Raw genomic sequence first — 15,605 nt, 5'->3', positions numbered from 1 at the left:
ACAGAAAGGAAAACTAGAAAATTCACAAATATATGGAAATTAATCAACACACAAACAACTGGTGGGTCAAAGAAGAAATTATAGGTGGGATTAGAAAATACTTTGAGACAAATGAAAATGAAAACACAACATACCAAAACCCACAGACTGCAGCAAAAACAATGCTCAGAGGGAAATTTAAAGCTCTAAAAGCAGTGACAGCCCTGGGGCCGAGTGCTTAAGTTCACACGCTCCGCTTCAGTGGCCCAGGGTTTGCAAGTTCAGATGCTGGGCGTGGACCTACACACTGCTCATTGAGCCATGCTGTGGCAGCATCCCACATAGAAGAACTAGAGTGACTTACAACTAGGTAATAAATACAACTATGTACTGGGGCTTTGGGGAGGAGAAAAAAAAAAGAGGAGAGCTCTAAAAGCTTACACTAAAAAAGGAAATCAGAGGCTGGCCCCGTGATGTAGTGGTTAAGTTCAGTGTGCTCTGCTTCAGTGGCCCACATTTGCAGATTCGGATCCCTGGCCTGGATAAATGTGGCAGCGACACACATACAAAACAGAGGAAGACTGTCACAAACGTTAGCTCAGGGCAAATCTTCCTCAGCAAAAAAACATATTATATATATCAATCTCAAATCAATAATCTAATTTACTCCTTAAGGAACTAGAAAAAGATCAAGATAAACCCAAACCCAGCAGAAAGAAAGAAACAATAAAGATTAGAGCAGAGATAAACACAAAGAAAATAGTAAAACAACAAAGAATCAATGAAACCAAAAGTTGGTTTTTGAAAATTATCAGCAAAATTGACAAATCTTTAGCTAGACTGACCAAGAAAAGAGAGAAAAGACTCAAATTACAAAAATCAGAAATGAAGTGGAGACATTACTAATGGAGACCACATACATTACTAGAGACCTTACAGAAATAAAAGAGTAAGAAAACACTACGAACAACTATGTCAATAAATTAGATGACCTAGACGAAAAGGACGAACTGCTAAAACACACAAATTCCCAAAGTCTTTGTTCACAACAGTTTTGTCAACCAATCAATACATAACCTTGTTTATGTGTGTTTCTCTTTAAAGACACTTTATTTAATATAAATTGATTCATTAACATTGAACTCACGGACATCAACACTATAATTCATGCCTGAATGAAGCTTATATCTAACACATATATTTTTTCCATAAGACAAATCACACCTTTCCTGAGCTTAGGAACACTAGACAACACTTCAGCACTATGCTTGGGGGCCATTTTAAACAGCAAAATTACCAAAAAGAAAAAAAAAAGCACAAAAGTGCAAAAAAGTGGCACTAAAAGGTGACAAGGACACTTATTTACAAGGACACTTATTTACAGTATGAGAGCTGAAACAAAAAGGCAGAGCATCACCTTGTTTGACCTCAACCAGCAACATGCGTATCAAGCAACTCAAATTTTTTGCATTCTGCACGTCTGCAAAAGCACTGTGAGTATCAATTTGGGGCTTACAAACAAATTTTAGCAAGTAAGGAAATTCACAAATGTGAAATCTGTAAAAAGTAAGAATCATCTATACTAGCAAAACTGAATATATTAAGAGGACTGCATATCATGACCAAGTAGGACTTGTCCCGGGAATGTAAGGGTGGTTTAACGTGTGAAAATCAACATTATACACCACATTAATAGAATGAAGGGGAAAAAACCCACATGATTATTTCAAGTGATGTAGAAAAAGCAATGGACAAAATCTAACACCTTTTCATAATAAAAACAGTCAGCAAACTAGGAAGAGAATTTCCTCAACATAATAAAGGGCACTTATGAAAAACCCACACTTACTATCATACTCAATGGTGAAAGAGTGAAAAAGCTTTCCCCTAAGGTCAGGAACAAGACATGGATGCCCTCTTTCACCACTTCTATTCAACACTATACTGGAAGTGATAGCCAGAGCAATTAGGAAAGAAAAAGAAATAAAAGATATCCAAACTGGAAAGGAAGAAGCAAAATAATCCTTATTCACAGATGACATGATCTTATATACAGAAAACACTAAAGAATCAAAAAAAAAAAAGTTAGAACTAATAAATGAATTTAGCAAAGTTGCAATATATAAAACCAACACACAAAAATCAGTTGTATTTCTATATGCTAGCAATGAACAATCTGAAGAGGAAATTAAGAAAACAATTCCATTTATAAATAGCATTAAGAATAAAATATGAATAAATTTAATCAAGGAGGTACAAGACTTGTATACTAACAAAATATTGCTGAAAGAAAGCAAAGATCTAAATAAATGGAAAGACAGTCTATGTTTATGGATTTGAAGACTTATTTTTAGATGGCAACACTATCCAAAGTGATTCACAAATTCAATGTAATCCTTATCAAAGTTCTAATACCCTTTTTTGGGAAGAAATGAAAAAGCTGATCCTAAAATTTATATGGAATTGCAAGGGACCCCAAACAGACAAAACAATTTTGAAAAAGGAAAACAAAGTTGGAAGACACACTTCCTAATTTCAAAACTTACTACAAAACCAGAGTAATCAAAACAGTGTGGTACTCACATAAAAGGACAGACATATAGACCTATCAATAGAACAGAACTGAGAGTCCTAAAATTAACCCACACAGCTGTAGTCAATTGATTTTCAACAAGGGTGCCAAGACCATCTACTGAAAGAAAGAATAGTCTCTTCAACAAATGATGCTGGGACAACTAGAGATCCACACGCAAAAGAAGGAAGTTGGACTTCTACTTAACACCATATACAAAAATTAACTCAAAGTGGATCAATGACCCAACTATAAGAGTTAAAACTTTAAAACTCTCAGAAGAAAACATAGAGGAAAGTCTTCATGACCTTGGATTTAGCAATGGATTGTTAGATTTAACACCAAAAACACATGAAACCAAAAAAAAAAAAAGATAAATTGCACTTGATTAAAATAAAAAACATTTGTGCAAAGGATACTACCAAGAAAGTGAAAAGACAACCTACAGAACTAGGAAAGAATACTTGCAAATAATTCTGATAAGGGTCTATATCCATAACATATAAAGAACTCAGAACCCAACAACAAAAAGAAAAACAAAAATGGGCAAAGGATTTGAATAAACACTTCTCCAATGAAGATATACAAATACCAAAAAAACACATCAAAAGATGCTCAATATCACTAGTCATTAGGGAAATGCAAATCAAAACCATAATGAAACACCACTTCACACCTACTAGGATGGCTGTAATAAAACCAAACCGAAAAAGGAAAATAACAAGTGCTGGTGAGGGAGAAACTGGTACCCCTCTTACAGTGCTGGTCAAAATTTAAAATGGAGCAACTGCTGTGGAAAACAGTTTGATGGTTCCTCAAAATTTTAAACAGAACTACCATATGATCCAATAATTCCACTCCTAGGTATACACCCCAAAGAACTGAAAACAGGTATTCAAACAAATACTTGTACACAAATGTTCATAGCTTCACTGTTCACAATACAGATGAAGGGATAAACAAAACGTAGTATACCCATATAATGCAATATTACGCAGCCATAAAAGGGATGAAGTAGTGATACATGCTACAACATGGATGAACCTCAAAAACAGTATGCTAAGTGAAAAAAAACAGACACAAAAGGTCACATGTTGTATGATTCCATTTATATGAAACAACCAGAATATGTAAAACCACACAGAAAGCAGATCAACGGTTGCCAGGGGCTGAAGGGAGGGAGGAAAGGGGAGTGACTGACTGATGGGAACAGGGTTTCCTTTTGGAGTGATAAAAATGGTTTGGAATTAGATGTGATGGTTGCACAACATTGTTATTGAACTAAATATCACTGAATTGTACACTTTAAAATGGTTAATTTTATATGAATTTTACCTCATAAAAAAACAAACAAAAAAAATATCCTTAGAGTCAAATCCTTAGAGTCATCATATGTCCTTTCTGCAAACGCTTTCTATTCCCACAATTCACACGCTAGTTCAGGCCTCTTAATTGTACTTGAGCCTCCACTACTCTCTAAACTAGTTTCCTCGCTAATCCAATCTGTCCCACTTCTACCTGTCACACATATCATCCAGTCTAACCTTCTTATGAATACAGCTGCAATCACATGACAATATTGCTCAAAAGACAACAGTGGCTCTTCATTGCCTATCAAATTAAGAGAAATACTCTGCCTACAATCTACAGCCCTATCCAGAATGTCCTTAGCCTTCCTTTTCAGTCTTATGGTATAGACTATCGAAAATACCATAGACCCTGAATCAGCCTTTGGGTTCAAATCCCAGCTGCACCACTCTGGAATCTTGAGCAAGCTATTTCACTTTTCTGAGCTTAGAAACGGACAAAACACAACTTACTATGAGAGCAGTATGAGAACTGAATAAAATAAAATAATAGCACTGTACATATATAGTAAATGTTAAATAAAAGCATCTTTCTATAATGCCCTGCACTAAAACTACCCCAAATCCTAATAAAAATGGGCTACTTAAACCCCCTTAACAGAAAATGTTCCCACCTTCATGACTTAATTTACCCTGTTTGCTAGTTTCTTCCCAAAACTTTATTAAAACTTCTGCCTCTCAAAAATCTACCCATTCAAGAAGCACCATTTCAAACAACAACTTTATTATTTTATTCATCTTCCCAGTCTGTGTTTCTCAACATCCTTCACTTCCTACCCTCACCCCCAATGATATGTAAGCTCTCCTTTTTTAAGCACCATAGCACTTTGTACTTCTGAGGTGCTTGTATGATAGCGTTTCCTGTGTTTGTCTTTTTAAGCTCATCTACTAGAGCATAAGCTTCCGGAGAGGAGCATTCGGTCTCACTGATCTTCTGCATTTCTATACTATTTAGAACTGTGTACATAGCAGATGCTCAATAAATGTTTTTTAAGTTGATTAAAACTGAATACTGATATAAGCAAATACAAAGTTTTAAACCTGAAAACAAAAGCTAGTTCCAAAATGATTTAAGTTCTGAAAACGATAACATCTAAGACTAATTACACATTGTCAAAAAAAGAATGAAGAATTTTTGGGCAGACCCAACAATTAAAGTTCCCAGTGGGAAAACACCAAAAACAACCTATTTTAACCTTAGAGGCCACAAATATTTCAGGGAAAGAACGTAAGCTTAGAATGTTTGTTTTCTATGCAACACAAAGCCCTCCATGACCTCTCTTGTGAGCATGTCTTCAACCTCGTACCTGTTCAACTAATACAACAGCCACTGAAACTTCTCAGTTACCAAAAAAACGACGCTCTTTCAAGGCTCTAAGCCGTTGCACATGATGTTTTTCTGCCTAAAACACTTGCCATCCTCATTCTTCAAGACTCAGTCAAGCTATCTTCTCACTGAAGATGTCCCTCTCTCTCCCTAAAACAGAGTTGAGATAGTCCTCCTTTGTGCCACTACCTTTCTTTGTAAATATTTTTACTGTAAACACTCAACACTCTCTAAACCAATATTTGCTTCCTTGAGATGAAACAATGTTTTTAATCACCTTTCTATCTATTCCCAGGTGCCTGGCCCATATTAAGTGTCCTGTTACTCTTTCTCATGTGAATGACTGACAAATGCAGGCATAATCAATAGCTTGTTTTTTTCCTTGCTTACAGTTCTTTGGGTAGGGCTTGTTTATTGTTCTTTGTTTCTATTGCTAAAAAATGGTCCTTCCAATCTCCTGTTATCGATGAGAGAGAACATGCAAAAGTACTTTACAAAATTATACAAATGTAAAGTATTAGTATCTCTCAATTTCTCAATTATGTATTATGAATGTATAACAGCAACAATTACATCATTCCACAACAAGCAGGCTCCCTCAGATCAATGTACCATCTTTTCTAAATCCTTCCCAACTTCACAGTTGGTTCACCACAAGCCTCCTAATCTCAATTAGTCCCTTTTGCATCAAATCTTTCTAATCCATAGTGTATCTGACTCTCATTCTTTCCTTACTCTTTAGTCATAGTGCACTAGGAAAAGTCTAACAAAAGAGACTCCAAGGCTAAATTTTAGTCCTGCTACTTACTGGTTAATGTGGTCTTGGTGGAACTATTTAATCTTTAAACTCCAGTTTCTTTGTTTGTGAAATGGTGGTGTGTAATAAGTACCTACCTCATAAAATTTTTATAAAGAATTTTTAAAAGTTTAGATGCATAGCACTCAGCACAGTGCATAGCACAGAGCAGGCACTCGCTCAACGGTAGCTATTACTTTCCTTCCTCCTAGTGCTTCTACTATTTACTTTTTCAAAAATACTTCAACTTTTATTATAGCATTATACAGCTGGACCTGGCCAGGGCTGGGAGGGAAAGTTCTGAGCACTGAGGATGTACACAATTCTGAAGCAGTCATTTTTATTGTTAGCTTTGTTTAAAAAAACTGAAAGTGTCTGTATAGCTTCCAGTCTTCCCCTCACTCCTATCCACTGTCTTCTCTCTTCCTACAGCACTGTTTCTTGAGCAAAACAATGTATTAACTCCTCAAAAGGTTTTTTAGCATCTGGTTAAGAACTGTGAATATTCTATCTTCACATGATATCTGTCCCCTCCTAAGGCAAATCTATTCCTTATGCAACCATCCTTCATCTACTGGATGCTAGTATTTGGAAGCATGTGAGTTTCTCAGTACCACCGTTAAAGTACATCTATCCAAAGTGCACAAACTATGTTTTACTTGGCCATCTCACACATAAGGAAGCTATTGCATCCCTTCCTCTGAGCACCTCATGGATATGAATCAACACCATCATGAACTGTATTGAGTTCTTTTATCACCTACATTACCACAGCAGCTCTTACTAAACCTTTTACTCATGTAAACTGCTGCCAGGCCAGATTCTCAGCAGTCTTCAATTTCTTTAAAAGACTTAATGTAGAATTTTACATTAACGTCTGTCCCTATTCCTCTTGTTCATTTCTAGCTCAGCTTTTAGCTTTCAAACATATTTCTGAACTCAATGTATTAGTCATTCTTCCAGGATTAGGTCTTCTTTACATTAAGCATGTCATTTTCCCTCCATCTAAAACACTGGATAAATAAACGCTGAAGAAAATGAGGCCAAAGAAAGTACTGCTGATTCTTCTAATTCTTTAGGGAACTATAATTCTGTTCTTAAGTTCCTATTTCTTCAAAACCAGTTTCTCCCCATCATGGATTTTCCCATGATTCCCTATGATACATGTAAGACTGATCAGTTGTTTACCAGGACTATAATTAGAATTAGAAGGGACTTTCCAGGATCATCTAGTCTTGCCCAACTCCCTCCTTTGCAAATAAGGAAAGGGAAATCAGGAAAGTTTAGTTATGTACCCTTGGCTGCATGGCTAATAAGTGGCATATTTGGGAGCAGAACTAATGAATTCTAAATACAAATATATGGCGTTTTTCCATGACAGGTTTTTATTCAAATTTTTGTATTTTTATCTGTTTATTTCATCTACATGAAATAACATAAACTATTGTTTTTGATGATTCTGTTTCATCTAAAACATTGTGCCCTTTTTGTTTTCAAGGGTATTCCGGCTACCACACAAGGAGTACATATATTGCTGCTTCTACTTTTTAAGTCCATTCAGGGAACAGATGGGTGAATAGACTGTCTCTACTCTGACAAGCCACAAAGCAAAATGAACATAAATTTTGGGTTGCTGCAGATAGCGAGGAAAGGAATATTTTGGTTACAAATCTCAAATCCTGACCCTCAGTCTAGAAATGTATTTAAGCTTATCAACTTTCTAAGACTCAATAGAGAAAATGATAGTTTTATATTGTATTAATGGTATTTATTGAATCACTGTATCAATGATACAATATATTCTTTTTATATCATTTCTGGTTGATTTATGGTCAATATCACTTTTGACCAAACTTAGATATGAAATCCACTGTATTATTACTATTATTATTATTTTGCTTTTTCTCCCCAAATCTCCCCAGTACATAGTTGTATATATATATTTTTTTTGGGGGGGGGAAGATTAGCCCTGAGCTAACTACTACCAATCCTCCTCTTTTTTGCTGAGGAAGACTGGCCCTGAGCTAACATCTGTGCCCATCTTCCTCTACTTTATGTGTGAGACACCTACCACAGCATGGCTTTTGCCAAGTGGTGCCATGTCCGCACCTGGGATCCAAACTGGCAAACCCCGGGCCATCGAGAAGCGGAAGGTGTGAACTTAACCGCTGCACCACCAGGCCGGCCCCATAGTTGTATACTTTAGCTGTGGGTCCTTCTAATTGTGGCATGTGGGTCGCCATCTCAACATGGCCTGATGACCGGTGCCATGTCCTTGCCCAGAATCCAAACCAGCGAAACCCTGGACCGCCGAAGCAGAGCACGCGAACTTAATCACTGGGCCACAGGGCTGGCCCCACTGTGTTATTAATAATAAACAACAACCACCATCTACCTCTCCACCAGAATCTAAGTTCCATGAGAGTTAGTATTTGTTTTTCATTCTATGATTTTTGCCTGGCTTGCAGTAGGCTCTCAATAAAAATATGCTGATAAACAAATAAATGAATAAATAAATTAACAGGCTTTTTAAAAGGAAAACTAACCCAAAAAATAGATCCAAAAATTTACTAACTCCCCCAAAAGTAAACAAAAGAGATATTTTCCAGAAGGATTCACTTGGCTACCAAAGTTAACTAAAGACACAAAGGAGTCTTAATATCATGATTACATTTTTTTCCCATTAGACTCCTTATGCATAAGAGACTTCTTTAACAATTCCTCTGTTCATTTTTCCAGAAACACCAAGCAAATATCAAAGATGAAATCAAGATCACTATCATAAGATCATAAAAAGGCCATCACCAGATACATAAATTAGGCTCTTGTAAGTTAGTATTAGTATTACTTTATGACCTGAACTCAAAAACAATCCCAAGAATTCACTATTTTCTTTCAATGTTTTCATCACTTTCTTTGTACGCAGCTGCTCTCAGAACTCATTTCAAAACATCAAATCTCACATTTACCACAACAGCAACTTCTAGCCATCCTACACTGATTAAATCAAAACATACTCTTTACTGGTGCTTTTATTGAATGTTATCTTCTGCACAGTTCCTCTAAAATCTAAGTAAAAAGTACTAAAACAATGTTAATTCAAATGTTGAGGCTGAAGGAACTTGCTCACCTAATCCTTTTTTTCCTCTTATTTTTAATATGTTTACAATTTATTTAATTCACTTCAAGTGTCTATGCTAAATTCAAAGTTACTGAATTAGAACTAACTGCACCAAACTCAAATCATTTACATCTCTTTCCTATTTATTTAAAAATTTATACTAAAAAATTTAAAATTATTTTACTTATCAAGTCAAATCTAATGTTACTTGATGTACTGCCAATCAATTAGCTTATGTTTCATAAACAACATAAAGCATCAGCTTATATAAACCCACCAGGCTCTCTCCGTACAGTTTGCCCTTAAATTCACAAAAGTGAAAAATCTAATTAAAAAACTAAACTAAACTATGGATTTAACAAACAGATTAACTTACTGAAAAAGTCTTTAAAGACGTTTAACCAATCCACTTTGAATAAAAGTCCTGTGTTCTCCTTTGTCAGTTTGTTAACACAGTTCAATTCTCAGTGAGCTCCTGGCCTGATCGGCAACACTCAAACTCCCCACACTCAGCCCACGTGACTTGGCCAACACCCAGGCAAGAGAAAGTTTTTGAGGGTTCTCTCTTTCCAAAACTTTCTCCCCCTGAACTATGAAAAAAACCTATAAAACAAGCATATCACGATGGCTACAAATGTGACCAATTATTCAGACCTATTTTGGAAGAAACTTCAAGGTACATATATATTTCCAACAATATTCAACTACTGAATATTGTTGAAAATATATTCATGTCTTCGTGCTTTCCTTTGTTCTCTCCTTTTCTTTCTTAACTTTCAAACAATGTCTCCACCAGCACAATCACTGTAAAACAGATTCATTAATTACATGGGACATTTAAGTTACTAAAAAGGGGTTCAGAAATTCTGAGAAAGGAGGGGAGGCTATCTGACACAAAAGCTGGATTTCTATCATTATATAGGCTAACTTAAAACAGAATGTTTCCAAGTACCCTGGAATACAGGTAGCAGTAATTGTAATATAGTAAAAAAGTTAACAGAGATATCCTAGGACTTAAATAGATACAAAATCTTGCTAAAATTGTCTCAATAGTATCAGAAAATAGTATGGAAGGGTTCCAGGAGTACGAAAAAAATAATAATAATTGCATCTAACTTTGGCTTTTTATATGCAATAATATCTGGAACTGGGATATTTTTCCTCTTTGCTCTGTAATAGTTTTTTTCACTATCTTTTGTTAATTACTGTCACATTTGCTCTAGTCTGAGGATACCAACATCCTTTTAAAAAAGAACAAAAAATTCTCTCTAGATGTGGCCCTAGTCTTTTCTGTGCCTTCATCACTATGAGGCATACTTTCTTTACAGAAATTACCTTAATTTTCCCCAATACCTCTAATCAACATGCTTTAAATAAATGTCCAGTATGTACAAAATCAGAAGTATTCCTGGATCTAACTCTGGTCTCTTCAGCTATTCAAGGAAAATCTCATCCTGATTTGTCTTCCATTTAAACACTAATATTAAAAACTAGTAATAATGATCCTATTTGCAAAACCTTAAAATTTCATAAAAAGGTAACCTCAGATACAGCAGTTAAATGTCATGGTGAAAATTCTGACTAATAACTTCATTCATTAAATTACCTTTAGAATACTGGAAATGTTTTTAGCTCAGAAACTGATACTCCAATATTTTATATCTTACTTTAAATTGTACTGTATTTTAGTTTTTGCTGTCTTACAAATGGTTAACAACATAAAAGATTTGTCTTCTATTGCTGATAATTGAAAGAACATTCCAGTCTAGAATAACAATAATGTTGAATAGGAAACAAAAACTAATATAAAGCAGTTTGTCAATAATATTTCATTATTTGTCAATCACGCCACATTATTCCCAAACTACCTGTGCAAAGAGAAATCTTACTTTCTCTTCTACATATATAAAAAGAACTATTAAGTAACAGCACGCTTGCCTGAATGCCAAAATTGAAATTCTGTCCCTCCCAATTCCTTCCTGTCAGCCAAGGAGAGTTTAATTAAAAGGGGAAAAAGAGAGGCCAGTCCTCATCTGTACATACTTCCTTCCTCTCAGCTCAGCCAAGCCCCATCCGAGGCAGATTCTACTATCTCTGGCCCTAACAGAGGACCAGTAAAAACAAACAAACTTTACAGTTTAGAAGAAGAAAGAAAGGGAAAAAAGAGAAACAAAATAGAACAGCTTTGTAGATGCTAATCTACCTTGAAGATCCACAATTTAAAACTCATGTTTCAAATGTAGGAATAAAATGATGGTTTGTTTTTAAAAGTGAAGTTCAAAATATGAGCCATTAGATGTTAAAATACGGCAATGTGCCATACAAAATACGTTGTCTTAATGCCAAGGAGGCAATTCTGCATCTCACTCATTTATCTCTGTCTCAGTTAGATGCAGAATTTGCCTAAACTCCAACAGGCACCCGTGGTTCACGGAGCCCCTGCTGAAAGATCAGGTCAGTTCTGCTTGTTAGCACCACTGTAGCTTGACCCTTGAACTCTGGCCAGATCCACCAGGTAGATTTACAGAAACTGCCCACTAACACTTTTGACCTTCACTTGTCTCCTAACTTGAACACCTGCTATGAGCCAAACTTACCTTGCCTAGCTGAAATTCCACTCTTGGTCTTTTCTAGTCAATTCCGCTGCCTGCCACCAAAATTCTGTACAAAGAACCAAGCTCTGACATCCATTTAAAAAAAATGTATCACTGTTGTTGTGTTAATACAAAAATAACTTACCTAAGGTATCCTTTAGGTTTTTTACAATAGATGCTTTCCGAGCGCTGTTTTTCCTTTCCACATAGTTAGAAGGCACAAAACCCATTTTATTCATGGAATTTCGAACTCGCCACCAGGACTTAGAATCATCCAGAAGCCACAATTTCTCATTCTTCTTAATGTCCAGCTCTTGTTCTTGTTGGGCCACATAATCGAATTTGGCTACTAGCACCACTTCTTCTGCCATCTTTCAGCAGCTTCAGCACTGTAAACACATAGAAAATATTTTTTATAAGGTTTAAGTAGTAGTAGTCTACTTTTCAAAAGAGACACACCTAAAAATCTAAGAGCACTGAAGGGCTGAAAGTAAAAATATGAAAAAAAATACACCAGGTAAATTCTAATCAAAACAAAACTGGTATAACTATATGAATAACACACAAAAGGACGTTAAAGCAAAATCAATAGTAGTTATAAAGTTGGCCATACAATGATAAAAAATTTTATTTAATATACATAACAGCTAAATTTCTATGTATCCATTAACATAGCTCCAAAATGGACTGATGGAACCACAAGGAAAAACTGACAAATCCATCATCACAGAGCACGATTTTTGACATATTTATCTCAATAATAAATCAAGGAGACAAAAAATTTAGTAAGGTAAGAGAAGAACTGACATCACGACCATTAAGTTTGATCTAACAAACATATCCAAATATTACTTCCAAACAGAAGAATACAAACAGAATATATACAAAAATTGATCAAATGCTACAGCATAAAGAAAGTCTCAACAACTTTCATGTACTTAGTATCCTACAACCATATTCTCTGACAACCACAACAAAAAGATAACTTTTTAAAAACTTCATGTTTGGAAACTTCTAAAAACTCATGAGACAAAGAAGAAGTCATAACAATTTTGAAAATACTCAGAAGTAAAATAATAAAAAGACTATACAGCCAACCTTGTGGGATGCAGTAAAAGGAGTATATAGAGGGAGATTCTTAGTTGTAAATAGTTCATCAGAAAAATAAGAAAAGCTAACAATAAATTGATGAACTCAGCATCCGTCTTAAGCAATGAGAAAAGTAGATAGATGAATATAAGAAAAGTAGAAAAAGGAAACAATACAAATAAAAGTAGAATTTAATGAAACAGAAAACAGATATAAAGGCTCAACAAAACAAAAAGTTAGTTCTGTTATGACTAACAAAATGGACACAGTTCTGGCAAGACTGATAATGAAAAAAGGAAAAAGCACACCCAAATATCAGAAATGAAAAGGAATGGTTGGCCCCATGGCCAAGAGGTTAAATGCACACACTCTGCTCTGGCAGCCCAGGGTTCACCAGCTCAGATCCTGGACACGGACCTACATACTGCTCACCAGGCCATGCTGTGGTGGTACCACACATAGCAGAACCAGAATGACCTACAACCAGGATATACAACTATGTACAGGGGCTTTCAGGAGAAAAAAGAGGAAGATTGGCAACAGATGTTAGTTAGCTCAGGGCCAATCCTCCTCACCAAAAAAAGAAGGGGAAAAAAAGGATATATTTAAAAAAAAATGAAAAGGGAGTAATAATTCTAGATGCTGCAAGCATTCAAAAGACATGGCAATATTATAAACAATTTTATCAATAACTCTGAAAACAAGTAAAATGTACAAATTTCTAGAAAAATAAAAATAACACAAGTAATAAAATCGAATCAGTCATTAAGATATCTTCCCATAACAAAAACACCAGGGCCAGATGGTTTTACAGGTAAGTCCCATTAAAATTAAAGGAACAAATATTCCAATTTATACAAACTTTCAGAACAAAGAAAGGAAAATTACAAACCTAACTCATTCCTGAACTGAGGTCAGCTCTCTGCTTTCTTCAGAGAGATTATTTTACATAAACAGCTTCCCCAGGCTTAGCAAACCAATATATTCAGCTTTTGATTTTGGATAATGAATAGCATTCTCTTTTCTCAACAATGAAGGAGTTCTTCAATGTTCTCAGGGAAGAGAATTCAACATCAACTAGCAATCAAGTGTAGACACTTTCGTAGCTACAAGATAGATACTTTTTGGGGGGCACCGAAAGGCCTCAAAACCTACCACACATTCTTCTGAAATAGACTCAAGTATGTACAGCAGCAAAATAACTAATAAGCTAAAAAAGAGGATGATGTCGTATTCAACAAACAATAATGAACAGAGAGAAACCAGAAAATTAACTTGTATTCTTGTAACTTATCTTTGTTTGAAATTATTTCCAAATAAAAACTTATAACTAAGTCTAAATAATTAACAGCACATGATGTAAAAGATTACAACAAGTGACAGACTTTCTGAGACGCTGGAAAGCAAAGAGATTTTTCCAGGGATACTTGGGCACTGACTCTGATTCCTTCCCTGTGGGAACTTCCCCATAATTAATCTACAAATTTAATGAAATTTAATCCTAGATCTCAATGAAATTTATCTTGAAACTTGACAAAATGATTTTAAAATTTATCTAGAAAAGTAAACATATAAAACCGGCAAATAATATTTTGGAAAAAATAAGAGTTGGTATAATGACACTGTAGGTTGTACACCCAGCATTCATTTTCTCTTCCTAATAAGATCCCAATTATCCTTCTAGTTACCACTTCGCTATTCTTTTAGCCATGCAACTTGGGAGATTGACTCTAGCTTCAAAGGTGAATTTGGGTTAATCAAAAAGGGCTTTATGCAAATGAGAATCACTATGGAACTTTAAAAAAAATACAGGAGCTTGGGCCCCTATTTCAGAGACTCTAATCAGTCTCGAGCGTCACGCAGGCATCAGTGTTTTTAAAAGCTATTGTACAGCTAGGATTGAGAACACTTATCTAAGCCAATCATGACAATCTCTCCCTTGCTAGGTTTGTCCACATCAACCCACTTAAGGCCAATAGGATGCAAGGAAAACTACGCTAGAAACTTCAGGGAAAAGCTGACTGGCTCTTGAGAAACACAGTAAAAGACTGTCTCTATATTTTGTCATGGACAGATGTGAGGCCTAGAGAACCACTGCAGCCTCTTGTCACCAGCTGGAGAATGATGCTGTCCGTCACTGACCAAAACGTCATTATGTGGCACAAGACTGTAGAGGCAAAAGTACCCTATCAGTATCAAAATGCAATAAAACATTAAGGCAATTTAAAGTAATATGATATTGGTGCAGAGTGAAAGAGACTAGTAGAATATAGATTGAGGTCTAAAAATAGATACACCCACATACAGGGGGCTTTAGAAACCTCTTCTCTAATGTACCAGCTGGGAGTTCTAGTTTTGGCTTTTTAAAGTAGATGGAGTACTTCAAAGCACTTAATAAAAAATGGATTTTCGTGTATCTTCCCCCTCAAACATTTACAGTGGTCTCACCCAGACCTACTTCAAAAGCAAGTAATTTTTTAAAGTGACCTCCTTTGATAAGTCTTTCCAAAACAATCAACTTAGTTTTCACACAACAACTTGTTTAGCACTATTTTTGTTTGTTTTATATAATATATCAAATTATAGTATGAAGCACAACTGAAAGAAACAGTACGTCTAACTCTTGGTAAGCAGATTCAACTCAAATGTCAAGGGTATCATCAGGTTGTACTGTTTGATAACAGAAATGGAGGCATTTAGTTATTCAGACAAGTCAGTTAACTTCTACTCTGTGTGTATAAACATGCAAATATATGAGAA

General features: G+C 35.4%; 1 protein-coding gene across 5 annotated transcripts in view; it reads right to left on the bottom strand.

Annotated features, from left to right (window-relative positions):
• Positions 1-15,605, bottom strand: part of NCK1 (NCK adaptor protein 1) — a 73,185-nt gene that overhangs the window by 14,532 nt on the left and 43,048 nt on the right. For all 5 annotated transcript variants that reach the window (XM_070576147.1, XM_070576148.1, XM_070576152.1 and 2 more), the window contains one exon: positions 11,902-12,145. In XM_070576147.1, the coding sequence (XP_070432248.1) occupies positions 11,902-12,127 (226 nt within the window). In that variant the 5' untranslated portion in view covers positions 12,128-12,145. The remainder of the gene's footprint in view (positions 1-11,901; positions 12,146-15,605) is intronic.

Source organism: Equus przewalskii, chromosome 15, assembly GCF_037783145.1.
Source record: "Equus przewalskii isolate Varuska chromosome 15, EquPr2, whole genome shotgun sequence".
NCBI classification, from domain to species: domain Eukaryota; kingdom Metazoa; phylum Chordata; class Mammalia; order Perissodactyla; family Equidae; genus Equus; species Equus przewalskii.
Note: the sequence above shows the minus strand (reverse complement) of the source record. Positions and strands in the feature narration are given on the sequence as shown.